This window comes from Mirounga leonina, unplaced genomic scaffold (genome assembly GCF_011800145.1).
Source record: "Mirounga leonina isolate KUSES-001 unplaced genomic scaffold, KU_Mleo_1.0 Mir_114, whole genome shotgun sequence".
NCBI lineage: Eukaryota > Metazoa > Chordata > Mammalia > Carnivora > Phocidae > Mirounga > Mirounga leonina.
This window is the reverse complement of record NW_023270265.1, coordinates 22530804-22557519: the sequence shown is the minus strand read 5'-3', so window position 1 is coordinate 22557519 and position 26716 is coordinate 22530804. Positions and strand designations below refer to the sequence as shown.

The window sequence follows — 26716 nt, the reverse complement described above, 5'->3', positions numbered from 1 at the left end:
CTATTAGTCCTTCTGGTTTCTTTTATGTTCCTTACCCTGCCTGGCCCACTGGCTGATAAAATCAACTCTGTTTTCCCAACACTTCTAGTTTTCTTAACTTCTCTCTTCTCATTGTCCTTTCCTTGTAGCTGAGCTAAGTAATTACAATAAATACCAATTTTCCTTTACTTTCCTGCATCAGTCTTCTGAATTAAGCAAATCTTTTACACCCAGAAATATAAAAAGGACAAGAAACCCATTTTGGGGGTAAATGAACAGAAAGAAAAGAATGAGGTTGGTATTGCCTACCTAGTTTCCTGGACTTAGGGAAGAATTTCAGGAGACAAGGCCTACTTCTTCTTGGGAAGTGGCTTATTTGCGATGCGTTGCTCACGGCTCCCCTTGAACCAGCTGTACAGTAAGAGCCTGAGAAGTAGAACTGATTTCAGGGCTTCAGGCTGATGGGAGTGGTTACAGTGCCAGCTGCGCACAGCAGCCTTAATCTGAACCTCCAGGTTCTATTTCTTACTGCGTCTGTCCCAACAAATCAAAAACAGCTTCATAAGCTTATTTTCCCCAAAGACTAGGCAGAGGGGAGAGGGGCTAATTGCTATTAGTTAAACTGTTTATCTTAGGAAGGCAGATTTAATGAATCTAGATACTACTGAGCAGTGTAAAGTTACATTTTAGTCTGTGGTACCAAAAGTTTGTGATGCTTTGGGTCCTAGAACATTGATATGATCTTAAGTTCTTGATTTTAAAAGCCAAGTGGAGAAAAAAAATCTGTAAAAAGATTTCATATATAGACTGAAAAGATACTATTAAATAACAAAAATTCAACTGAGTAAATTAAAGAGCAAATTGGCCTTATTCAATGATTCATGAAATGGGCAGCATCCCATCTAGCAAATAGAAAGGAGCTCCATCCAGAAAAGGAGAGGTTTTTAAATGCAGAGAGGAAATTATTAGCAAAGAACACATGGTTTTAGGTAAGGCCACCCTCGTATAGGGAACGCAAAGGGTCTATCAGATTATCTCCTTGTGCTGCCCAGGAAATTCCAAGTTGACTGGTGAAAAGTCACATTTCTTGGAGAAGCTGAAGCTGCATTTAGGCTAGGTATTAAATCTTGGTGGGGTTTAGCATAAGTGATTCCAGTTTAGGCCTGCTGTCTCCTTTTTAACAGTACACATCCCTTTTTTATCTTTATTCCAAAAGTTAGTCGCCAGTAGATCTTTAAGAAATATTCTCTAAATTCTAATGCAAAAATACTCAACCCTAGTTTAATTCAACAGTCCTTCCCTTCTCCGCATGTTAGAGAAAATACCTCCACAGTGTTGGCTGGGTGCCACCATGGGTCAATGGTTAAGGGTTTCAGCTGGGTTCTTACTGCTGCTTGACAGTCCTCTCCCTGTCCCCAGCCAGCTCGCTCATCTGTTTTTGAATCTTGCCTACATCACACTCCTTCCTCAACTCAGGTGGCATATCTCCCCGATTCTCAGAGGTCCCTTTCTTACTCTCACCTGTATCCATACTCGCATATTCTTCCTTCTGCTTTCCTAGGAATAGGAAATCCTGCCTCCAATCCTGCCTTCTTCAGGACATTTTCTTCATTTATTCTCAACTCTGTAATACCAACATATAAACAAGCACGGGCCTCTCCTGTATCTTAAAATCATCCTCTCTTCTCCATCTTGCAACTTTAATTCTTTCTTTCGTTCTCTGTTTCCTTCCTTTGCTGATTACACTTTTAGAAGAGTTGTCCCCATTCATTTTGTCCATTCCATTACTGTTCACTAAAGAGATTTTTATTGACCACCCATAATCTGATTTCTACAGCTTTCTAATTGTAGTTCAATTGGAAGATTGTAGAAATTCAAAGAATAGTTTTCCATCCCTATCTTGCTTCAATCTCTGTAAGCTTAACTTCTGCTGTTCATTCCTTCCTTAAAATTTTCCTTTTGGCTTCTATGATATTGTTTTCCTCATTTTTTTTTCTACCTAAGTGTTTTTCAGTTTTCTAGTTAATAATTTCCTTTTTCAAGTTTTCTTTGCTAATAACCCACCTCCCCTCCCCTCCTCCCCCCCCCTTCCTCTCTGCCTTTTGTTCTACTCAAATCCTTGATGCCTACTGTTCTTAAGAATCTGTCCTGCTTTTGGCAACTGCAAAGCTGGGGAGATCCTGGATGTCAGATCTCATTGTCCTCCCAGTCCTTCCACTCCTTCCCCAATCCCCTCAGTAAAATGGTTTCTTAAAAAAAAAAAGAAGTCTTTCACTTCACTTTTCTTCATCTTTTCCTATTTTCAACTTTGGCCCCCTAAATCTGTATCTCTAGCACAGACCTTTCTCCTGAGCTCCATGTCACTGTTCACATGTACCTTGTATCCACCAAGGGGTTCATCTGGCACCAAAAAACTGAACTCTTAATCTTCCTTCTTCTGCCCCTACCTCCCCACATCTACTCTCACCCTCTCTGATCTGGGTTATTATGATGGCCTCCTGCATAGATTTCTCCCACTGGTCATTCCTCCAGACGTCCATGAATTTATCTTTCTAAAATGCACATCTGGGGCACCTGGGTGGCTCAGTCGGTTAAGTGACTGCCTTGAGCTCAGGTCATGATCTCGGGGTCCTGGGATCGAGCCCTACGTGGGTCTCCCTGCTCAGCGGGCAGCCTGCTTCTCCCTCTCCCTCTGTAGCTTCCTCTCCTTGTGCTTTCTCTCTCTCTCTCTCAAATGAATAAATAAAAATAAAATAAAAGTAAAATGCACATCTGATTAGGTCATTTTCTTCCTTAAAAGCCTTCAGTGGTATCCCATCTAATAAGCACCAGATTCCTTAACATGATGCTTCATGACCTGATTATTGGCTTCCTTTCTAAAAACCTCTTTTTTATATGTTTATTTTTTTTTGTAATCTCTGCACCCAACATGGTGCTCAAACTCATGACTCTGAGATCATAAGTTGCACAGTCTTCTGACTGAGCCAGTCAGTGCCCCTCTAAAAGCCTCCTACATTTTTTTCACATATGTTTCACATGTCTATTTCCCACACAAGTGCTATCCTCCTAGCATTTGCACACTCAACTCCCTTCTTGAAATGTTTTCCCATCTTGTTTTTGATGAACTTCCTCTCATTTCTCAAGATTATCTCAGTGTTTCTTTCAAACTACTCTGAAACCTCCTCTGCCCCAATGTAAATTTAAGGGCTCTTTCTTACGTACTCTCATAACACATTGGTGTGCATTCATCATGTATTATGATAAATGCTTTGTTTACTTATGGCTCTTCCCCTACTAGACTCTGAACTCTGAGGTGCCAGATAGATTCAGCTGGAATTACCTCAGCTATCATTGCTCAAATGAAAACCTCACCCTTGTGTGAGTGTGTGTGTGTGTGTGTGTGTAAAGCCATATGGAGATATTTGAAAAAAATATGTACATATCAGGAAAATTGTTTCAGATAGCGATCATTCTTCTAATATAAAAAGGCCATAAATTAGTTCTATTATTTACAAAAATGAATTCCATTTCATTCAAGCTACAAAATAATGAAAACAGGTTTCTAAAATCTCTTATTGTAACTGATTCTAAATATGTTCACCCAGAAATTTATGGTATTTGAAAATAATTTAAAGACTTGGAAATGTGGCTTTTAACTCAGTGTCAGTTGAAAACAATGTTCTAACAAACACTAAATGAATGCTTCCTGAATCTTCCTTCACACATGGTCCTGAAGAGAGGTGGCAAATCAGCTCTTTTGAGAAGTTCTGGCGATTGACAGGATAGGAAAGGTGAATGTAAGGTAAATACAAGTGAAGAAAAAAACATCTAGAGCATGAATCTTACTGAAAAATTTCCTCAGAATTGATACCCAATTTGAATATGACTCTCAAAATCCATCTTCTCTAGGGAAGTACTCAAACTTTAACCTCACGGTAGGGAAATTCTTTAAGATAGGTCATTTCCACCATGCAGAAAAATGTTCCTGGCCCATCCACAAAGGTCAGTAGATTCATCTTACTTTTAATTCTTCAACTGTGGTTTCAGATAATGTGCCTTACAGTAGAAATGGTGTCATAGGTATTTCTATTAATCAGAAAGTCTTAGTACATTTCATTGAATGCAGAGGCAATTAATTAAGATCAAAGAAGTAAGTTTAAAATTATTTCTTTCTGAATAATGTTTGAAACATTATTCATGATCATGATATAAACTTTGTCCTTCATTTGATTATCCTTAAAAATTCACCTTTTAATATGACAGGGTCAACACGGAAAGCCTGTGTCTTTCCTGAATCTTTCATAGCGTCCCTTTAACATAGTAGATTTAAATTTAATGACTAAGAATCCTACTAGTGGTAGAATTTTTATTTAAAATTATATTATAAATTGTTTATAAAACATGTTATTTTATTATGCTTTTCTCATCTTAATTTTTTTCATACTTTTTAATGTTTCTTTACATTTTATAGATAAACTCATTGGAGTTCATTGTACCAATGGAATTAACAGAACAGGATACCTGATATGTAGGTAAGAATAATATAGGTGCTAAATTTTCAAGTCTGTCTTCTTGAGAAGAAGATTTTAAAATTCAGGCTTACTTATCCTGTAAAATTAAAACGATATTTTTAATTCAGGTACCTTATCGATGTTGAAGGCTGGGATCCAGATACAGCAATTCAAGGTATTTTTAGAAAGTTCAGCTAAAAGGGAGGACCAATGTTATGAAAATGTCTAGTGCCATGTAAATGAATATGGATTAAAATATGGATAATAATGATTTTTCTTTTTTATTCTAGTTACTACCTTTCCGTTAATACCTTTTCAACTTAATACATTTTAACTAGATTTTTCGTATAGCTATTTACTCAAAAAAAAAAAAGAAAAGAAAACATGGGAACATTAAAAATTAAGGTACTAATGTTTTTATATTAAAATATCTATACATTTTTAGGATCTCATCACTGCTACCATAATAAATCATTTTATTACATAATCTGTTGGTGAGCGAAATTCAAGGATCTTGTCAAAAAATTTATCTCATTAATTTTATTTGATCAACATTAATCCTTCATTGATTATTCTTAGCTTTTGGTGAGGCCCGTGGTCATCGAATAGATGGATGTGTGTACTTAAAGGATCTCAAAACTCGACCCATGAGAAGGTAAATTTTAAACTGGACTGTGAGTTGTATCTTATCCAAGGATCTTACTCCTTTAGTAGATTTCTTTCTTATCCTTTGCAGGTTTCTTAAATTAAAACCTTTGTTACACTCTCATTGTTAAATATAAAAACCAAAAGAAAACTAATATGCATATCATTAGGTCACTCTGCTGGCCATAACTGATTTTTGTGTTAAATATATTCAGAAGTTTTAGGAAATCCTAAAGAATGTTAATCATAGTTAAAATCTACCATTGTTACCCTGTCAAAAAATTCAGACATTGTCATCTCCTAAATTGAGCGTCATAGGGCATGGAAGAAATTATTTTGAACTGGAAAAGCTTTAAGTATACAGGTATTACCAGGCAGTCACCTTTACCATATCAGAGGAGCCTTGAGATGCCTCTCCTAAAATGGTAGTCTTTGACTTGGCGATATAGTAGATATAACTGGAGAATGTTTTAAAAAGACAGATTCCTAGGGCCCACCATTTAAGCTACTAATTTAATAGGTTTAGTGTGGTGTTTAGGGAGAGAAGTGTCAGGAATTTGATTTTTAAAAGATTCTCATGATTGGGAGCCATGTGCTAGACCATATACATTGACTAAGTAATTCATGGACTGCGAACCTTAGTAAACTGAAAAATGTACCCTTTAGTAAGTAAATGGTTTAACTTCCTTGATAGAACTCTTGATCATCATCTATTATAATAGTTTGAGATTGCCTTTTAGAAATAGCAGCTCAGGGTCTGACTGGGTCTGACTCTTGGTTTCAGCTGAGGTCGTGATCTCAGGGTCATGAGGTAGAGCCCCACGTGGGGCTCTGTGCTGAGTGTGGAGTCTGCTAAAGTTTCTCTCTCCCTCTTCCTCTGCCCCTCCTTGCCTCACGCATGCTCACGCTCTCGCTCTCTCTCTCAAATAAATAAAGGAATCTTAGAAAAAATAGAAATAGCACAGTTTATTTTAATAGTAAATAAAGATGCATTTGCTTCTTGAGGTCTATACTGACTCATGGTACTAAGACTATGTATCATCATAGAGGAACATATTTTTCTTTGGTAAGAAATCCTTTGCCCACTTTAAAAACTACCTCAAGCAGGACACCTGGGTGGCTCAGTCGATAAGCGTCTGACTCTTGATCTCAGCTCAGGTCTTGATCAGGGTCGTGAGTTCAGGCCCCACATTGGGCAGAGCCTACTTAAAACAGACAGACAAAAAAAACCCCATCAAGCAGGGGCACCTGAGTGGCTCAGTTGGTTAAGCGTCTGCCTTTGGCTCAGGTCATGATTTTGGGGTCCTGGGATCGAGCCCTGAAACAGGCTCCCTGCTCAGTGGGGAGTCTGCTTCTCTCTCTTCCTCTGCCCCTTCCGCCCCTGCTCATGCTCTCTCTGTCTCTGTCTCTCTTTCTCTCAAATAAATAAATCTTAAAAAAAACTACACCAAGCAAGTTACCTAGACAAAAAATTTAAGATGGGCCAGGATACAACTTGCTTGTTTATTCACTTTGAGAGTGAAATTGAGTAATTCAACAAATATTCATCGAATATCTGTTATATTCTAGGCACCATTCTGAATGCTGGGGACATAGCAGCGAACAGAACAGAGTAAAATATAGAGCTTATATTCTAGTTGCAGGCAAACAATTTAAATAAGTAAAATATGTAGCTTGTGATTCAGTGTTAATTACTATGGAAGAAAGTAAACCTGGAAAGGGGAATGGAGGATGTCAAGGTGATGGTGGGGAAGGTTGAGATTTAGAAGGATCACCAAGGAAGGCCTCACTAAAAAGGTGACATGTGACTAAAGCCCTGAAGGGAAAAAGAGAGCAATCCCTATGATTAGGTTTGACTTTTGACCCTACCCAGCGTGGACCCCGTTGTCAGCCATCTTCAATGTCCTTACCAGGACCCTAGATTTGTTCATTCCATTGACTTTCCATTTGGCCAGTATGGTAATTCCCAATTTGGGGAATTTTCAACAGCTTCCCTTCCTGAGCTGATAAGTATCATAGTCAAACTATATTAAGTTTAGCTATAAATTAAAATTATCTAATACTCCTTTACTGCTGATGTTTGTTAAACTAGACAGATTAAAGAAAAGTAAGTGGAGAGAAAATGCAAAGGTAAGAAAATGGGCAGTTAGAGACCACTTGTTAAAGAAATTTGGCAAGAAATGGAAAGAGGATAAACATCCATAGGAAACTGTAGGATCTGTTTGCTCATTACTATGACCATACAACAAATGTGAGTGATACTCTGACTAACCATTCCAGAATTTAAGCAATAATATAATATCTGCTATTCTGTGCTTTAAAGTCCTTTGCAGATTGTCTGCAAATACGAGACTAAGCAACATTGCCATCTTATAAAAACCACCAACTGACTGTGACCTACTTCCCCAGAGCCTTGGCCCTTAAGATCCTAGGATAACGTATGTAAATTTAAGCCAGAGACTACTGGTTGCAAAAAACAAGAGATGTAAAGCTGTGCCCAGACTGAACCGATGCAAGAGGAAGTTACTTTTGGAAAGACTTTGTAAGTTCTAAATTTGAAATAAAGACCCAAAGTCCCTTCCTATTTGTAGTTCCATCCCTCTCCTTAACCCAGCACTATAACTGTTCACATCCATATAAGGAGAAAGCAGTGTGGATTAGAGAGAATTTTTTTGGAGAGAATTTGCTGCCACCTTTACCTTTTTCCTGAAAATTCTTTGATCTGATCATGATTTGTAAGACTCTTGAAATTCATGTACCAAATAGGGAAAGTAGACATTATTTACTTATATCCTTGCCTTTAGAGACTAACTAAATTCAGAGTCTGAATGTAATTTCTTATGAAATTCCTATGAATAAATTCAGAGTCTGAAGATATTTCTTTTTTTTTTTTTTTAAGATTTTATTTATTTATCTGATAGAGAGACACTGAGAGAGGAAACACAAGCAGGGGGAGTTGGAGAGGCAGAAGCAGGCTTCCCGCTGAGCAGGGAGCCCAATGCAGGGCTCCATCTGAGCAGAAGGCAGATGCTTAACAACTGAGCCACCCAGGCGCCCCTGAAGATACTTCTTATGAATGAAGATGAAAGCAAAATCTGAAAGTTTTCTGCTTCCCTTTGAGCTAATTGCTAATTCTTTTTAAAAAATAGTCTCATTATGATTAGCCATTCGTAAAAAGAGGGTATCTCTCGTTCTACTTCTTTTCACTATCCAGAATTCAGCTGGCTCACAGAAAATTCTACCTACTACCCTCCCAAAGGATTGTATTTATTGAGAACTTTAGACTTGGAGAAAGTAAAAACTTTCTTCCAAAGCTTTAGTAAAGTTTTTGTAGCCAACTAGATTACAGCTAAATACCTCCCTGTTGTGGGTGTGAGTGCTCACTTGATGTTTTTCTCATTAGATTCACAAACACCTAATCATTGTCTACTCCACCCTTCAAAGCTTAAGCTTTGAATACTTCAGAAACTCTTCACAGGGCATCATGACTATGGGCTTATTATTTTTTCTTGCCTTTTCCATTTGGGTCTTTGCTTCAGTGTGAACCTGGCTTGGCCCTAAAGATTGTACATTCTATAAAGGGCAGCAAACTGTTTCTTAAAGAGCCAGATAGTAAGTACTGTAGGCTTGCAGGCCATGTCGTCTCTGTTATATATCTGCCACGGTAGCCTTAAAACAGCCATAGACAACATAAACAAATAGGCTGTGTTCCAGTAAAACCTGTTTATAAAAACAAATTGCTTAGCTTCCTAACCCCTGTTCTAAACTGTTCCCATTTGCTGTGGGTTAATTTTATTTCCTTCCTTTGGTGCTGGAATAAAATACATCTGCACTTTGTCTTGTTATAACATGAAGAATATCCTATACTGTCACTTTCTCCAGGTTACTCTCCTGGTATCTACCTGAGCCTTCTAGATGTCTTAAATACCTGGCTCACATTATCTTTTTTTTTTTTTTTTTTTTGAGTTGAGATTCGTAAAACATGAAGTTAACCAGTTTAAAGTGAATGATTGCATGGTATTTAGTACTTTTACAGTGTTGTGTGACCACCACCTTTATTGAATGAAAAACATCTTCATCACCCCAAAAGAAACCCCATATCCATAAAGCATCTGCTTGCCATTAACCCCTTTCCCCAACTCCTGACAGCTACTGATCTGTGTTCTGTCTCTATGGGTTTACCTATTGATAATTCCTGTAAATGGAGTCATACAATAGACTGGCTTCTTTCACTTAGCATCATGTTTTTAAGATTCATCTATGTATAGCATATATCGGTACTTCATTTCTTGTTATGGCTGAGTAATGTTCCATTGTATATGTACTACAATCTGTTTATTCATCTGTTGATGGACATTTGGGCTGTTTCCACCTTTTAAACCTCACTTTTTATTTGTTTTTTTGTGATAATTATTTTTTTGTTTAAATTCAATTAATTAACATATAATGTATTATTAGTTTTAGAGGTAGAGGTCAGTGATCCATCAGTCTTATATCCCAGTGCTCATTACATCACGTGCCCTCCTAAATGTCCATCACCCAGTTTACCCCATCTGTTTCTACCTTTTTGCTATTGTGAATAGTGCTACTATGAATATATGTGTATATATATTTATTTGAGTACCTGTCTTCAATTTTTGGATTAATGGGTATGAGAGACCAGTGATTCTCAAATATGGCTATTTGGGGGTTACTTGAGGGCTTGTTAGATGTAGACTTCTTTAGCTCATCTATATCTGGTGGTGAATCAGAATGTCTGAAGAAGGACCTAGGAATTTTTTATGTTTTTTGAATGCATTCAGAATGATTTCTGTTGCCAATAGATCACATTTGAGAATCACTATAATAACAAGCTTAGGTTTCAGAATTGAAATTAATAGGCCAAATTGCTGAGCTAAAACCAATATGATGAGATTTATGGAGAAAGAGGTATAATCCTACAATTGTTGATTTTTTTTAAATTGCACTGACAAGATGTGGAGGCCTTCGTAGTTCAGATGATAAAAGAGGAATTTTACTTGATGTAGTATGATGCAGCTGATTAAAAAGCCAATGTACTTTAAAGGTTGGCATTTAAAGTTTCAGATTGAGGTTAAAGGAGATAGTAGTTTTACTATACATATGGTTCTGCCACATTTCAAGTATTGAGTTCAGTTCTATAGATCACAATTTTAAATCACTGAGAAACCAAAAGTGAGTGATAACCGCGTCTCAGCTCTCCTATAACATAGCACTGGGCAGTTAAGTTCTCTCAGCGCTTTGGTTTTTGACCTCCACAAAGAGAGAGATTAGTAATAGATTTTTTCAGGTGCCCTTCGGCTCCCAAATGCAATGACCAAAATTTTCATTGACCCTGGTTATTGCTTTTATAGAAATGAATTCCCAGCGTACAAGAAGGGAGTGTGGGAAGTGTTAAATGGGACCTAAACACATCAGGTGTTTGTTTTTTGAAGGACACGGGTAGAGATGTAGCTCCAGAGCCTAAAATCAGAGCCAAAGGCAGCAAGACTTTAACAATTTATAAAATTCAGTATTTATATACATTTTTCCAACTTTATTGAGCAATACTTTTCAAATACTTGTATATATTTAAAGTGTACAGCATAGTGATTTGATGTATGTATATATTGTGGAATGATTACTAAGAACAAAACAACACATCCACCACCTCACTTAACTCTTTTTTTGTGGTAAGAAAGCTTAAGATCTACTCTCAGCATCTCTTAAGTTTACAATACCATATTGTTAACTATATTCATCATGCTTTACATTAAATCTTGGAACTTGTGCTTCTTATAACCGACAGTTTGTACCCTTTGAACTGCGTTTTCCCTATTTCCTCTGCCACTGTCCCCCCTGGCAACCACAATTCTATTCTTTGAAATGAGCTGGGGTTTTTTGTTTTTTGGGCTATTTTTATAGATTCCACGGAAAGTATTTGTCTTTCTCTGTTTGGCTTGTTTCAGTTGGCATAATGCCCTTCAGATTCATCCATGTTGTTGCAAATAGCAAGATTTCTTTCTTATGGCTAATATTCCTGTGTGTGTGTGTTTGCCAGCTTTTCTTTATATTCATACATTGAAAGACTTTTAGATTGTTTTCATATCTTGGCTATTGTGAATAATGCTGCAGTGAACATGGGGTGCAGAGATCTCTTCAAAATGATGATCTCAATTCCTTTGGGTAAATACCAAGGAGAAGGATTGCTGGATTAGATGGTAGTTCTATTTTTAATTATTCAACCACAACACTGTTTTCCGTAATGGTTGTACCAATTTACATTCCCACCATAGTGCACAAACAATTACATAGATGAGGTTTGCTGGGGTTCTGCTGCTCTCCTTTTCCCTCGTGGGGTGAAATCTTCCAAAGGGATCCCTCCTGGCACCGAGCTGCTCTGAAATGGGGGATGGGGTGATGCGGGTAAAATGCTTTCTAGGCTTTTCTATGTGGCCATCCTTGGTTTTCTGAGCTCCACAAGGTTTCTCCTGCTTCCTCAGTGTAGTCCAGAGCTTTCTCAGACCATTTTTATCAGTTTGTAGTCAGTTATTGTTTTGTTGTTTTGGGGAGAGATGACCATTGGCACCTCCTAGCCCTCCATCTTGCTCACGTAACACCTCTATACAATATTAATTTTAAGGGATGAAAGACTGTTTCCAGCTTAGATGTTTATAATACAATTTCTATGTGTGCTATTATAAAGGGATTTTTATGTAAAGCTGGACATAGTAGTCACCATACTTAAATCCAGTATTTACTTTTGCCAAGTATTTCTTATTGAACTATTTATATTTAAGAATTTATAAGAGGGGTGCCTGGGTGGCTCAGTAGGTTAGGCATTGTACACTAAGAGTTTAATTGTGCTTCTGATTATTGAAAGATAAAAGTAGGGGCGCCTGGGTGGCTCAGTTAGCTAAGTGTCTGCCTTCAGCTCAGGTCATGATCCCAGGGTCCAGGGTTCGAGCCCCACATCAGGCCCCCCTGCTCAGTGGGGAGCTTGCTTCTCCCTCTGCCTCTCCCCCTGCTTGTGCTCTTTCTCTGTCAAATAAATAAATAAAATCTTTTTTAAAAATTTAAAAAAGATAAAAGTAAAACAAAAGGCTATTAAAAGAGAGGAAATTTTATTAGTCAATTCATAAAGTAGGAGAGTTCTTAGACTCAAGATTTCAGAGCAGGAAAAAAATGATAGCATCAGACCTTCTGTTTTCAGCCATGATAGAGTAACAGGAACCAGATTTATTCTCCCACCTAACTAACAGTTAAATAACTAAACAACTTAAAAAGCAGACAAAATATATGAAAAGACAATTTTTAAGAAGTTGGATATCAGGCATAAAGGACAGTTATCTCTGAGAAATGGCAAACCATGGACATAGATGACCTAGGATTGCTCCAGGTTACTGCCTTAGAGTTTCCAGGCCATGGCACAGGAAAGGGGGAGTCATGGCAGAGCCAGATGGATACCCTAACTTAAGGAGACCGATTGATCGGAGAGACCAACGCAGCTATGCTGGAGAGCAGAGAGCTGCACAGAGAGAGAATTCTCTAGATCAGCAGAGAGGTGCCTGCATGTAAGGAAACTACCTGAGGCCAGGGTAAGAACTATTGGAAGATTAGAGGGAATGGTTTTCACACAGAGCCAGGAGTAGTGCTTTTTCCCACCGGCCAGATTGGAAAACGGCCTAGTTGATAGAATACAGGTTACTAGTCAAAGGGTCTTGTCTCACTAATGGGGAATAATTAGCCCTAGACTGAACACTACTCTTAGTTTAATCATTCTTTTTTTTTTTTAAAGATTTTATTTATTTATTTGAGACAGAGAATGAAAGAGAGAGAGCACATGAGAGGGGTGAGGGTCAGAGGGAGAAGCAGGCTCCCTGCTGAGCAGGGAGCCCGATGCGGGACTCGATCCAGGGACTCCAGGATCATGACCTGAGCCGAAGGCAGTCGCTTAACCAACTGAGCCACCCAGGCGCCCCGTCTAATAATTCTTAAAAGCAACATGTAAAAGGATCAAATTATTTCCAAGTAATTTATCTGCCTCCTAAAACAAAGCTCAAGAATATTTGTTATCAAGAGGCACCTGGGTGGCTCAGTCGTTAAGCGTCTGCCTTCGGCTCAGGTCATGATCTCAGGGTCCTGGGATTGAGCCCCACATGGGGTTCTCTGCTCAGCAGGGAGCCTGCTTCTCCCTCTCTCACTCCCCCTGCTTGTGTTCCCTCTCCCACTATGTCTCTCCCTGTCAAATAAATAAAATCTTTAAAAAAAAAAAAAAAAAGAATATTTGTATCAATGCCAAAATATACAGCACCATGAATTTGGGTTATTTTTCTCCTAATTTTTCTCAGTTCCTGTTGTGAAATGCGGGAGGTTGCAGAGTATAATGAAAAAAATATTAGATTGAAAGTCAGGAGAGCTGAGTTCTTGTCTAGTTCTGCCACTAACTTGTCAGGTGACCTTGGTCAAGTCTTCCTTTTTCCTGGCAGTTACTTCAGGGGTAAACTGAAGGATTTGGATCAAACTCTGAAGCTCCCTTAAATGCTTAAATTCTGTTGTCTTCAGGCCTTCTATATTTGCTTTTTTTTTTTGTGGTGAGAATATCTAAGATCTACTCTCTTAGCAACTTTCAAGTAGTATATAATATAGGATTGTTAACTATAGTCATATTACTGTGCATTGGATCTCCAGAACTTCTTCATTTTATAAGTTTGTACCCTCTGACCCACATCTCCCCATCTACCCACTCCACTACCCAGCCAGCTGCTGGCAATGACCATTATAGTGTCTTTCTATGAATTAGGCTTTTTTAGATTCCACATATAAGTGAGATCATACACGTCTTTCTCTGACTTATTTCACTTAGTATAATGCCCTTAAGATCTGTTTTGCCACAAATGACAGGATCATGTTTAACTTTTTAAGAAACTGCTCAACTGTTTTCCCAAATAAGGATTCCTGTTACTCTACTTTCTTGCCAGTACTTACTGTCTATCTTTTTTATTTATTGTTTTAGTGGGTGTGAAATGGTATCTCACTGTGGTTTTAATGTACATTTCCTTTTTTTTTTTTTTTAAGATTTTATTTATTTATTTGACAGAGAGAAAGAGAGAGCACAAGCAGGGAGAGTAGGAGAGGGAGAAGCAGTCCGCCGCTGAGTAGGCAGCCCGACACGGGACTCCGATCCCAGGACCTCAGGATCATGACCTGAGCCGAAGGCAGACACTTAACTCACTAAGCCACCCAGGTGCCCCTAATTTACATTTCCCAATGATTAATAGACATAATACATTTTGTGTTCCTAAATTAAGAGTGGCTTTCTGTTTGTTTTACCTCATTCAGATTGCTTTCTTATGATAGGGTTTATGATTATCAGCAGTAGAGTCTAATTGTCACTCTCATATATGACTTACTACCCCCTTCTCTTTTTAATAGTCTCTACCTCATTCTTAGAAAAAAAGTTTCCTTTTTTTTTAAATTTCCATCTTTACAGAATATGATTTCTCTAACTGTAGGATCTCATTGTCACCGTCCCTTTCCCCTCTCATATCTTAAACCTCCCTTGCCACTTTTCTCTTGCTTTCAAACATACTAGATTGAGTGCAGTCCCTATTAAAATTTCAATGGCATTTTTCACAGAAAGAAAAAATATAATCCTAAAACTTATATGGCACCATAAAAGACTTCAAATAGTCAAAGCAGTCCTGCGAAAGAAGAATAAAGTCAGAGTCACTGCATTTCCTGATTTCAAATTGTATTACAAAGCTACTGTAATTAAAGCAATATGGTGCTGGCATAAAGGCAAACATATAGACCAATGGAACAGAATAGAGAGCGCAGAAACTCCTGCATATACAGTGAACTAATTTTTTTTTTTTTAAAGATTTTATTTATTTATTTGACAGAGACACAGCGAGAGAGGGAACACAAGCAGGGGGAGTGGGAGAGGGAGAAGCAGGCTCCACGCAGAGCAGGGAGCCCGATGTGGGACTCGATCCCAGGACCCTGGGATCACGACCTGAGCTGAAGGCAGTCGCTTAACCGACTGAGCCACCCAGGCGCCCCTACAGTGAACTAATTTTTGACAAGGGTGTCAAGAATACACAATGAGGAAAGGATAGTCTCTTTAATAAACAATGCTGGGAAAATGGGTATCCACATGCAAAAGAATGAAAGTAGACCCCTGTCTTACACCACTCACAAAAATAAACTCAAAATAGATTGAAGACTTAAATATAAGTCACTAAATCATAAAATTCCTAGAAGAAAACATAGGGGAAAAGCTCCTTGACATTAGTCTTGGCAGTGATTTTTTTGATAAGGCACCAAGAGCTCAGGCAACAAAAGCAAAAATAAACAAGTGGGACTATATCAAACTAAAAAGCTTCTGCACAGTAAAGGAAATAATAAATTGAAAAGGCAATTTAAGAATAGGAGAAAATATTTGCAAACTCAGTAGCAAAAAAAAAAAATCTTTAATGGGCAAAGGACCTGAATAGACATTTCTCTAAAGAAGACACATAAATGGGCCATTAGGTATATGAAAAGATGCTTGATGTCAATAATTATCAGAGAAATGCAAATTAAACAATTAGATATTACCTCACATCTGTTAGGATGGCCATTATTAAAAAAAAAATAACTCAGGATATGGAGAAAAGGGAACCCTTGTACACTGTTGGTTAGAATGTAAATGGGCACAATCATTATGGAAAACAGTATGGAAGTTCCTCAAAAAATTAAGAATGGGGGTGCTTGGCTGCCTCAGTTGATAGAGCATGCAACTCTTGATCTCAGGAGTTATGAGTTTGAGCCCCACATCGGGCACACAGATTACTTTAAAAAATTTAAAATAGAACTACCCATATGACCCAGCAATCCCACCTCTGGGTATTGAAAATCAGGAATTGAAATCAGGATCTGGAAGAGGTACCTGCACTCCTATGTTCACTGAGGCATTATTCCCAATAGCTCAGATATGGAAACAACCTAAATGTCCATCAACAGATTAATAGACAAAGAAAATGCAGTACATAAACACAGTAGAATATTATTCAGCCTTAAAAAAAAATCTGCCATTCACGGTAACATAGATGGACCTGGAGCACATTATGTTAAGTGAAATAAGCCAGACACAAAGACAAATGCTGTTGGTCTCACTTAAATGTGTAATCTAAAATAGACTCATAGAAGCGGGGCGTAGAATGGTCATCAGGGACTGAGTGGGGGGCAGGGGAATAGGGAGTTGTCAGTCAAGGGGTACAAAGTTTCAGTTATGTAAGATGAGTAATTTCTAGAGATCTATCATATGGCATAGTGACTATAGATAACCATAACGTACTGTATACTTGAAGTTCTTAACACACGCGCGCACACACATTATGTGAAAGTGATGCATGTGTTAATTGGCTAAATTATAACAATTATTTCACAGTGTATATGTATATCAAATCATCACATTTTATACCTTAGGTATACAGAATTTTAAAAATACCTAGAAGTGTTCTATTGTTTTCTACATCTTGTACAAACTACCATTCTATTCTCTTGATCCATTATCCAATTTTTAAAAACACTTGTCTGGGATCACTGCCTCCATTTCTTTACCTTCTTATTCTCTGCTTAAATGTATCCAGTTTGTTTTTACTACTTAATTAAAATTTCCTTCTCAGAGATCAACAACAACCTAGCCACCTCCTACCAGCTTTTCTTTGCAACATCTGGCATCATTAACCACTCTCTACATATACTTTAAATGTTTTATTTTGGAAAAAATACTAAGTTTGCCTCTTAATATTCTCATAGCTCTATTCACCTTAGTTGTCTCCTCTTCTTCCTTCCTATCGTAGATGTTTGATAAGACTGTCTTTTGTCTTTGGCTTTTATTCCTGTACTCCATTTTCTTGTCATTTCAGCTCTTATTTTTACCATATGACCCCCAAATCTTTCTTACACCTGAACTTCATGCACAATCTCATCCTTATGTAGGGAACATTTTCTTTTCAAATCATAGGTGGTTGGGAAAGTTTATATAATAGCTTATAAAAAGAATGGCTTTTATATTTGTTTTTTAAAGATGACATCTGTTTTATAATGCACTAAAGCATTATCTTCTTTCAGAGTTTAAGAGGCTAAATAAAATTTAACCAAACACTGAATTTGGCCTGAGAGCTAGGGATTTCCTTCTTAGTATTTATTCAAGTACTCTGGGAGGAAAACTTACTGGTTATTCATTTCTTATTTCTTACAGGAGCTATTCAATTAAGTTTTCTCTCTCGTGCTTTTCTTCCATTTGAAATCTTTTCCTTGTGCTTTTTATAGGCTTTACCTGAGGAAATGTTATTCCCAATAGATCATGTATGTACCATAACAACGCTAGCATCCTTTTTACTAGAATTTAGAAAAATAATTTTTGAACTCAATATTAATATTCTCCTAAGGTAGTGATTGTCATTTATAGACACTAAGATATAACTCTTCTTGCTGTCTTCTCCGGCCTTTATCTCTGAGAAGATTGTCTTTATAGCATGTTCAGATGTCATTTTTCTACTTTCTGAAACTAAACAACATTATAACAGTACAAAAATCTTAAGTGTCTTTTAGCATAAATTCAGTGAGGCATTCCTAAAGAATACCTCCCATTTAATTTTATCTTCTCCAATAAAGATACAGTATTCATTCAACATCTCTGATATACTGCTCAGGAATTCTGTTAAGCATTTCTATATGCCAGGCATAGTGCTAAACAGCAGTAGAGGCTGGGAAGAGCGGTGAGTAAAGCCCTCATATATAACAAAGGGTTAGGTGTTACGATACAGAACACACTACCCATCCTTTTCCATTCCACAAGTATTTATGGAGTACCTACCGTGTTCTGGCACTCTGCTTGGCTCTGAGAAGTCAACAGTGAATAAGACAGACTCTTTCCCTTTCCTCATGAAGCTGCTAAGTCTCTGTGCAGTCTCACAAGGCCATATGTGAGGGAATTTTGCACTGCTATTTTCTCTACTTGGAATGCTCTATCTTTGCATGCTGACTTTTTTGTTCAAATGTCACCACCTCAGAGAGTCAGCTTTTCCTCTCTTATTTAATATTGTCCCTCTCTCCCAGTCACTGTCTATTATACTACCTTGGAGTTCCTACAAAGCACTTATTACTATCAGAAATGATATCATTTATGTACTTGTTTATGGTCTACTTCTCCTTTGAGAGCAGGGACTTGCCTGATTTGATCATTACCATACCTCTAAGTGTTTGAACGGTGCCTGGCACATTTTGGGCACCTCACAAATATTTGCTGAATGGAAGAGTCAATGATTGGATGCATGGTACTGGAGAAAGGCATTAACAAATAAGGTAATTTCAGATAGTGAAAGTGTGGGTAATCAGAGGAGGTGTACGGAAGGGGAGAGTTAGGGAAGCCTGATGTCTAGTACTTTAGTACCCCTGACCTTATTCCCGCACCCCCTTTATCTCTCTCCCATTAACCCTTCCTCACAGTGCCTATGCCTGAAGCCCTTAATTTTTATGATCTCTTGGCCACAGGAGATACTGTTTACATCCTCAAAGTTGAAAATCCTAACATCCTAAAATTTTGCTTGACTGATGACCTCTAACCTCATCGTTCTTAAGCTTTATTCTTTTCACTAAGGCAAAATGGCAGAATATCCACAGATTTTTCCAAGATGCAAATGGTGTGCAGATACGCTTTTTTTCTTCCTTATTTTGTGCTTATGTGTCAAAAAGCATATGACCTTGTTTCTGATAGAATTTAAAATTTTTTTATTGATATTTTTCCTCTAGTAATCTTGGAATGGATGTCTGGGATTCTGATGAAGATGTAAATCCCCCATCTAATTCTTTGGAAGAATCTGGAGATTGGTCCCCAAATGAAGACTTCCATGGGTAAAAGCAACATGATTGTAGATGAATATTTTATGAAAGTTCAGATACATATTAATAGTGGTAGAGTAGGGGGAGAAATCCACAGGACTGGCAATCAGGAAGTCTGCATTCAAATCTTGATTCTGCCACTTATAAATTATAGGCAATATAGAGCCAGTGACATAACCTTTTCAGGCCAGTGTTGTTTAATTTGTAACATAAAACATTGGACAAGATCAGTTAGCTCTTCTTAAGTTGTATTCTAAGGAGATAGGTAACTAGTATTTTATGAGGTATTATTAGTTTTACAGGAATAAAAAGTGTTAAGTCAAATAAATTTTGGAAATGCAAGCTGATGTCACCATGAACACTAGCTTATTAAAAGCCCTTAGGGGCGCCTGGGTGGCTCAGTCATTAAGCGTCTGCCTTCGGCTCAGGTCATGATCCCAGGGTCCTGGGATTGAGCCCCACATCTGGCTCCCTGCTCTGCAGGAAGCCTGCTTCTCCCTATCCCACTCCCCCTGCTTGTGTTCCCTCTCTCACTTTCTCTCTGTCAAATAAATAAACAAAATCTTTAAAATAAAATAAAATAAAATAAAAGCCCTTAGAATTCCTGAAGTAAAGAGATTTATTAAATTTTGTTGAACCCAACATTTCCCTAACTTATTCAAGCACAAAACTGTTTTTCCCCCTGACAGAACAAGCATTAACATGATATGGGAAACTAATATTCTCCAAGCTATTTGGCAAATATTGAACTAGGTAATCTCTGTGATCCCTTCAAAGTTTAAAATGCTATGATTCTAAGTAATAATTTGTATTTATTCTACCAATATATCAGAAAGTAGATTAAGGTTATCAAATGGTACTAGAATTTCTTCTATGACTTACATATCTACATATATATCTGTGTGTGTATATCTTTATAAACTGATAGAGAATTTAACAATTATCTTAAAATCTTTTTTTCTCTTTAAAAAAAATTAGACTTCTCTGCTGTTAGCATTTTTCTCTATAAACTAATCACAGGATACACAATACTATTTTAAATCAAGAGGAATAATTGGTACTTGTATTTTTAACCTGAAATATTATGTAGCAATAAATTGAAATGATCTACTGTGAACTGATTTAATACAAGCTAGACTAGACAGTATTCTTCTGTTCTCCTACTTTTCCTTCTAGCTTCAAATCTCACCCCATAACATGAAGCATTTTACCACCTGAGTGGTACTGCCTTTTCTCTCCACCCCCACCCACCAAGAAGGAGTCCTTACTTGAGCAGGGCCAGGCCCTGTGTTAGTCGTTAGCTAACATCACAGGATGTGCACGAACCACATGAAGGGTTGTACAGAGCTCTTCCACTTACCAGGGCAGTTCCCGTCTGCTCTGACACAGGCTCTTCTTGCACATAATGTCTGCACCCCCATTCCAAGGAAGCATTTGTTTATCTTCAATGAATAAAATCCTTGTGAAAGTCTCTCAGAATTTGGTGCCAGAAATTTTGTTTTCAGACATTGAGAGGTTTCATTGTTTATTTTTGTTTAGGTTATGTTTTGTTTTTATGAAACTTTCCTTTTCTTGTTGCTAGGAAACAAAGTTCTAGCTTTGTAGTCAATTATAGTATCTCATCCTGGGTTTTTAAATAGTTATTTCTGTTCTAAATGTTGTCTGTTCCTCTTTTCAACTCTTTCAAATTGGTGTGTTTTTTATGTTATAGAAGTTTGGCAGTTCCTTATGAAACTAAAAATGGATTTAGCATACAACCCAGCATTTGCACTCTTGAGCATTTATCCCAGAGAACTGAAAACTTGTTCACACAGAAATAACATGAATGCTCATAGCAGCTTTATTTATAAAAGTAAAAAACTGGAAGTAGCCAAAATATATCATTTATACCAAATTATTTTATATTATAAACTCCATTAATAGTTTTTAGGAGTAATTACATAAAAATCAATATATGTTTTTTACTTCTTCTGACATGAAGTCAGTACAATAATCCAGCATGTCATCAGCCATATTTGTAAGATTACTTGTTTAACCCTTCAGACAGATTATGATAAAAGTGATCTGGTTATGACATTCCTCTAAATGAAAAGGTGCTGTGAAATGAGTTGTGCTCTAGTTTTTAGGGGAAAAAATTACTCTTTAACACCAACACACTTTTGTTTGGAAATTTACAAGTTAATAGTTGCAGGAGAGAGTTTGGGGCTCATAAGCACAAAGGAGAAAAATGAAAATGTGGCACAATTCAGTTCAGGGGACATCACAACAATTTATGTCCTGTTGAACTGAACAAAGGGAGATTTTGCTAATGGCACAGCATTTATCCTTTATTGTTCAAATACTTAGGATTTATAGTATATTTTCCCCCCAGCAGGACTTCGAAAAGGTCAAGGCTTCTTAATGACCAGCACCCTCGAAATGATGTACAGATAAAGGATTATGATTATGTCAACAATGGACCTGCCCAGAAGCATGGGGATTTTTATAAACACCAGTGTAGTGACAGCATGCCAGAAGAGAGACACCTGAGAAATTGGGATTTGGGTAACAAAGGACCAGGACCAAGATGTTCATTCTTTGCTAATCACCAGTGTTATGATGTCTTCCAAGAGGAAACAGATTTCAATAACAAGATACACGGAACAAGACCAAGACCATTTCATGATCACCAGCCTCACAGTGACTGCCATGAACCAGATGCTGGAGATGATTTTGATTTTGTTAGCAAAGTTGGTGGACAAAGGAGACATTCCATTCAGAAATATCAGGCCTATAGTAACTGTTGGGAACCATTTCCAACGAAAGATCCTGGTTTTATTAACAGAAGCTGGGGACAAAAACGACGACCTTTCTATAACCACCGTGAGTACCCACTTCATGGTGATTTTCAGGACCAGTTACTTGTACAAAGTTCTCATTTTCTCAATAGAGGTGGTGGTTTTCAAAGGCAGAAGCCTTCCCACCAGGACTATTTTCATGATGAAATGAATTTGGAAGATTTAGAATATACTGATGAAGTATCAGCGCACACACGAGGATCTCTACGTGATCATTCCAACAATGATTTCTCAGAGAAAATGTCATTGAAAAAATATGTTAATAGAGGTCATGGACAAAGACTACCACCTTTTCCAAAGTTTCAAAAACAAAGGCAGTCAAGTAATTTTGATTTCAACAGTGGAACAGGACCATGGCACATATCTTCCTGTAATCACCCACCTCATGATCCACAAGAACAGATTCTATTGGAAGACTTGGATTTTGAACAGAAAACATCCTTGCAGAGGCCACGATCTTTTCGGGACTCCCCAGTTCCTGATAACATAAATCCTGATTGGCATTTAGATAAGTGAGTCATTTTATTTTGCACAGTAAGGAACAGTACTTGACTCCAACAAAACACTCAGACTTCTTTCAAATTAGGTATTTGTATAAAAGTGGTATAAATTATCACCCAAAGCTAAAATTCAGATTTATTCTTTTATAGATTCAATTTATAATCAAGGTTTATTTCTGATGCTGTGAATTATAAATTTACCTTTACTTCCCAAGATTGCAGTAAATATACAAATTAGATTTAAATGGTTTAACCCTTCACTGTAAGCTAGTAGTAAAAAAACAGATTTTTCACAGAAGTACCATGACTTTTAGATAAGGATTTTTAAACATGGGTTTAAACTGTGTGGGTTCATTTATATGTGGATGTTTTACAGTATAGTACTGTAAATATATTTTCTCTTATGATTTTGAATAATGTTTTCTTTTCTCTAGCTTATCGTAAGAACACAGTATATAACACATATAGCATAGGACCACATGTTAATCAACTGTTTATGCTACCAGTAAGGCTTCTGGTAAACAGCAGGCTGTTAGTAGTTAAGTTTTGGGGAAGTCAAGTTACACGTGCATTTTCAACTACACAGGGATCAGCGCCCCTAACCTCCAGATTGTTCAAGGGTCAGCTGTATTCCTTTTAGCTGTGCTACAAATTATTTTTTCTTTAATTTTAGTTCCACTGTGGTTAACATGCAGTGTTAAATTTGTTTCAGGTGTACAATAAAGCGATTCAGCGATTCTGTATATTACTCAGTATATTACCCTCACCACTGTGAGCCTGGTGATCATGAAATGGTCTCGGTCTTATTCCATGTATCTTGTTATTGAAATCTGTTTCCTCTTGTAATATACTGAGTAATGTACAGGAATAATATATATTACCCTTAACCTGCTCATCAGGTTTAAGTTTAGTACTTTTAATCCCCATCACCGATTTCACCTGTCCCCTACCCACCTCCCCTCTGGTAACCATCAGTTTGTTCTCTCTTTTTTGGTTTGTCTTTGTTTGCTACAAATTATTTTTTCATATACACGCACCAGTAGTCCTCTCTCTGCCACGCAATAATCGTCTCTTGGTGCTGTTAGATGGGAGCGTCATCGGGAGAGCAGGGAGCACAGTGACCCTGAAGCGCAAGGCAGGAAGGAGAGAGGGGAAGCCTGACATCCGAAAGGGAAAGAACAAGATAAGAAAGCAGAGAAAAAGGGTTAGAAATAAAAAGCCAAGCCAGGAGAAGAGAGCAGTGTGCTGGGATGGAGAATAAGGCTATAGAAAAGGGGAAAGGTTTGAGAAAGGAGATGAAGACTAGAAAGTTATTATGTGCCTGCCCTTTCGATTCAGAATGTTTCCTCCAATTGTACAACATTATTCTACACGTACTTGGAGAGATGTGAATTTCCACCTGTGGGCTATGGGCTATCCTGGTTTTCTTCAGAAACTTTTCTTTTTTTCTCTCCTGCCTTCCTCACTTTCCTCACGTCACAGGGCCTGAGGAAATACTGATTTAGCCGCGAAACCATCCTTTTCAATCCTATCCCTGATTGCTACCAGTGACATGTAAACACATTAGAAAACACGCATTTCATGAATCCACATGTATGCAGGGTTTATATACCACCTCTGCACATCCTTGCCACTGCCTCTGGAAATGACTCACTGTCTCCCTTGTGGTTTGGGGGTTGCAAAACCAGTTAATCAGTTCATCTGCACCTGGGTTACCAGTGGCTACCAGCTAAGCTAGAAATTTGTTTCATTTCCTTTATAATAATTTTGCTCTATTCCATGATTATCAGTCTACACCTAACCCCAGCCCACTGTCTTCCATTGGACAAGATAAAAGACAAGATTGGTCAATAGAAATCTCTCACTCTCCTTAGGACAGCTTCTCTAATACTGATGACAGGTTAGGAGGATTCTAGTATTCAAAAGAGGGCATGTAAAAGAAAAGGCCTTTGTTAGGCTTACTTTTTCTCCCATCTTGTCACTTAGTACCAAATTTGGGGTCAGGATTATAAGCATCCTATGTGAAAGAATATAAGTTTCAGTATAAAAGGATATTCCATACTGATTTATGTTAAACTACTCAACAGAAGTCAGATTGGAGGTTTTGTTTTAAATTACGTAGTTTTTCTTAATTTACTAACTTCTTCGGCTGTTAACAGGATTAAAATGGTTCAAAGGTATTCTGATCAAATGGAGAGACCTAAAGGGAAAATTGAGATAGACCAAAAGAGACCTTGATTTGAGGGGAAAAGGGGGCAGATGACAGCCAAGACAAGATTCCACCTGCCCTCTTCCTTTCCACTTACCCACTACTGACAGGCCCAAGTATAACACAGCATATTAGCAACTTGGAGAAGAAGGGACTGTAGTAGGAAAAAAATAAGAGTTCTTTACAAACACTATCAAATATTTACATTAAAAATCTGCTGGAATTATCCCATAAATGTGTATTTTAGTAGAGGTTAATTGAAAGATTTTAGGTTTAAACATATATGAAAAGCAAAACTTAACAATTTAAAACAGGTGAGTCATTAGCCTTCAGGTTCTCGGTGTCAAAGAAATATTCCAGAAGAGACTATAAGTTACATAACCCACTGATTTGCTGCTACACCAAAATGATTCTGCTAATCTCTCTAACTTCATAATATAAAGAGGAACAGGCAAATATAGCTGCTGTGGTCCTAATTCTCTCTGCAGGTTAAAGAGGGGCCTACCTCCTTTCATGTGAGGTGCATTCTTTCATGCATTTAAGGACCGGAGCCCTCTGTTTACTTTTACCATGTTGCATCATGCAGGGATTCTGCCCCCCTTCACCATTTGACTGTTGGTAAAAGGGTACACTCACTTCTTTTAGCACAGTGACCCCCATAAAGTTTGAATCCTGTTCTGTGATTATAATTAACACTTTCTCAACACTGGCAAAGTGATGACAAGAGTTGGATGAAGTTCTATAATGGGCACATGGATGTGTATTATCCTACTGTTGTTTATGTTTGAAAACTCTAATAAATTAAAAATAACTTTCTGTTACATTATTAGACGGGTGTATCCAGAAGATGATCGAAGAATACATTCTTCACATGGATTTAACTGCAGGAGACAGAGCAGACTGACAACACATTCTTCACAGGAACTTCCATCTTCATGTGTATTCCAAGAACATAATTCAATTGACTATTGTAGAGGCAGATATCCAAGAGATATGGAACAGCACAAGAGGTCATATTTTTAAGCTGCTGCTTATAATTATAGTATGCCTGTCAATTGCAGAGCTGGAGAGCATTATGACTTACCATTAGAAAAAACTGCAAATGGTACTGAGTAGTTCACTTTAAAAACTGCCCACTGCTTATCTATATTTGCCCCCTTTACATTATTACTGGGCCAAAAATCATTTCATAGTAAGTTGTATGTCAGAAAACCTATGTTATTACAAAATTAGCCATTTACATCTTTCAATTTTTTGTAAGAGTATTTATAAATATAAGGAAACTATAATGTGGAATATATATAATTACTGCTTTTTCAGAACTGAAAATTTGATTTATTGAAGCTCTATTTTTAGTTATATATGCTAATGAATTGCATTTCTGGTTGCAAACTTTATAAAAAATAAATAATTCCCTTATGATTTTTTTATTCCTTTTACAAGTAGTTTTTGTGTGCGTATAGCAAGAGATTATAGCTTCCACCTAGTTGGTTAAGCTACAAAATCATAGAGTTCGAAAACCCATCAGAACTAAATTTTTAAGTCAATAACTCTTTTATCCCTGGTAGTGACAGGAGAAGGAAAAATCCATCATAGACGGAATAAGAAGCCACCTGAACTTTATAGAATTTTTTAAAGTTTCCACGTAGGCCTGCATTATGGATTACCTACCAGCTCTTTCCCATGGGTTTCTACCAAAAGCACAATACCCTGGCAGAAAAGCTGGGAGAAATCCCTCTGAGGCCCACCAGATTGTCACTAAGTGCTAGGCAGTGGCTCCCTAAAGGCAGACAGAAATCTCCTGAGGCACAGAAAACTGACAAAAAAAGAAACCCTTGAGGAATGTTGTGTAAGAGAAAGAGGAAGCTTTGTAAATTGCCCTTGAGTTGGCCCCTGGAACAGGCTGCCAAATGACGTATGGCAGTCAGGCGGAAGATGACTACTTACCTGAGAGCTGGAAGAAGGAACTGCATGGGATGCTAAGTAGTCTAGGCCTTTGGTACTCCAAGTGTGCCTGGACAGCAGCGCTGGCATTACCAGGCCGCCTGTTGGAAATGGAGAAGCTCAGCCTCACCCCACACCTACTGAATCATTTCTTATTAATTAAAATTAATTTGTTTCAACAAGATTCCTAGGTGAGTTACA

General features: G+C 37.5%; 1 protein-coding gene across 1 annotated transcript; it reads left to right on the top strand.

Annotated features, from left to right (window-relative positions):
* The first annotated feature begins 958 nt into the window (after nt 1-958).
* On the top strand, nt 959-22378 carry LOC117998414. The gene is made up of 6 exons (XM_034987165.1): nt 959-968; nt 4451-4511; nt 4619-4665; nt 5070-5145; nt 18936-19037; nt 21400-22378. Exons 1-6 carry the CDS (start codon nt 959-961, stop codon nt 22376-22378), a joined length of 1275 nt encoding a protein of 424 aa, XP_034843056.1.
* Nucleotides 22379-26716: the final 4338 nt, after the last annotated feature.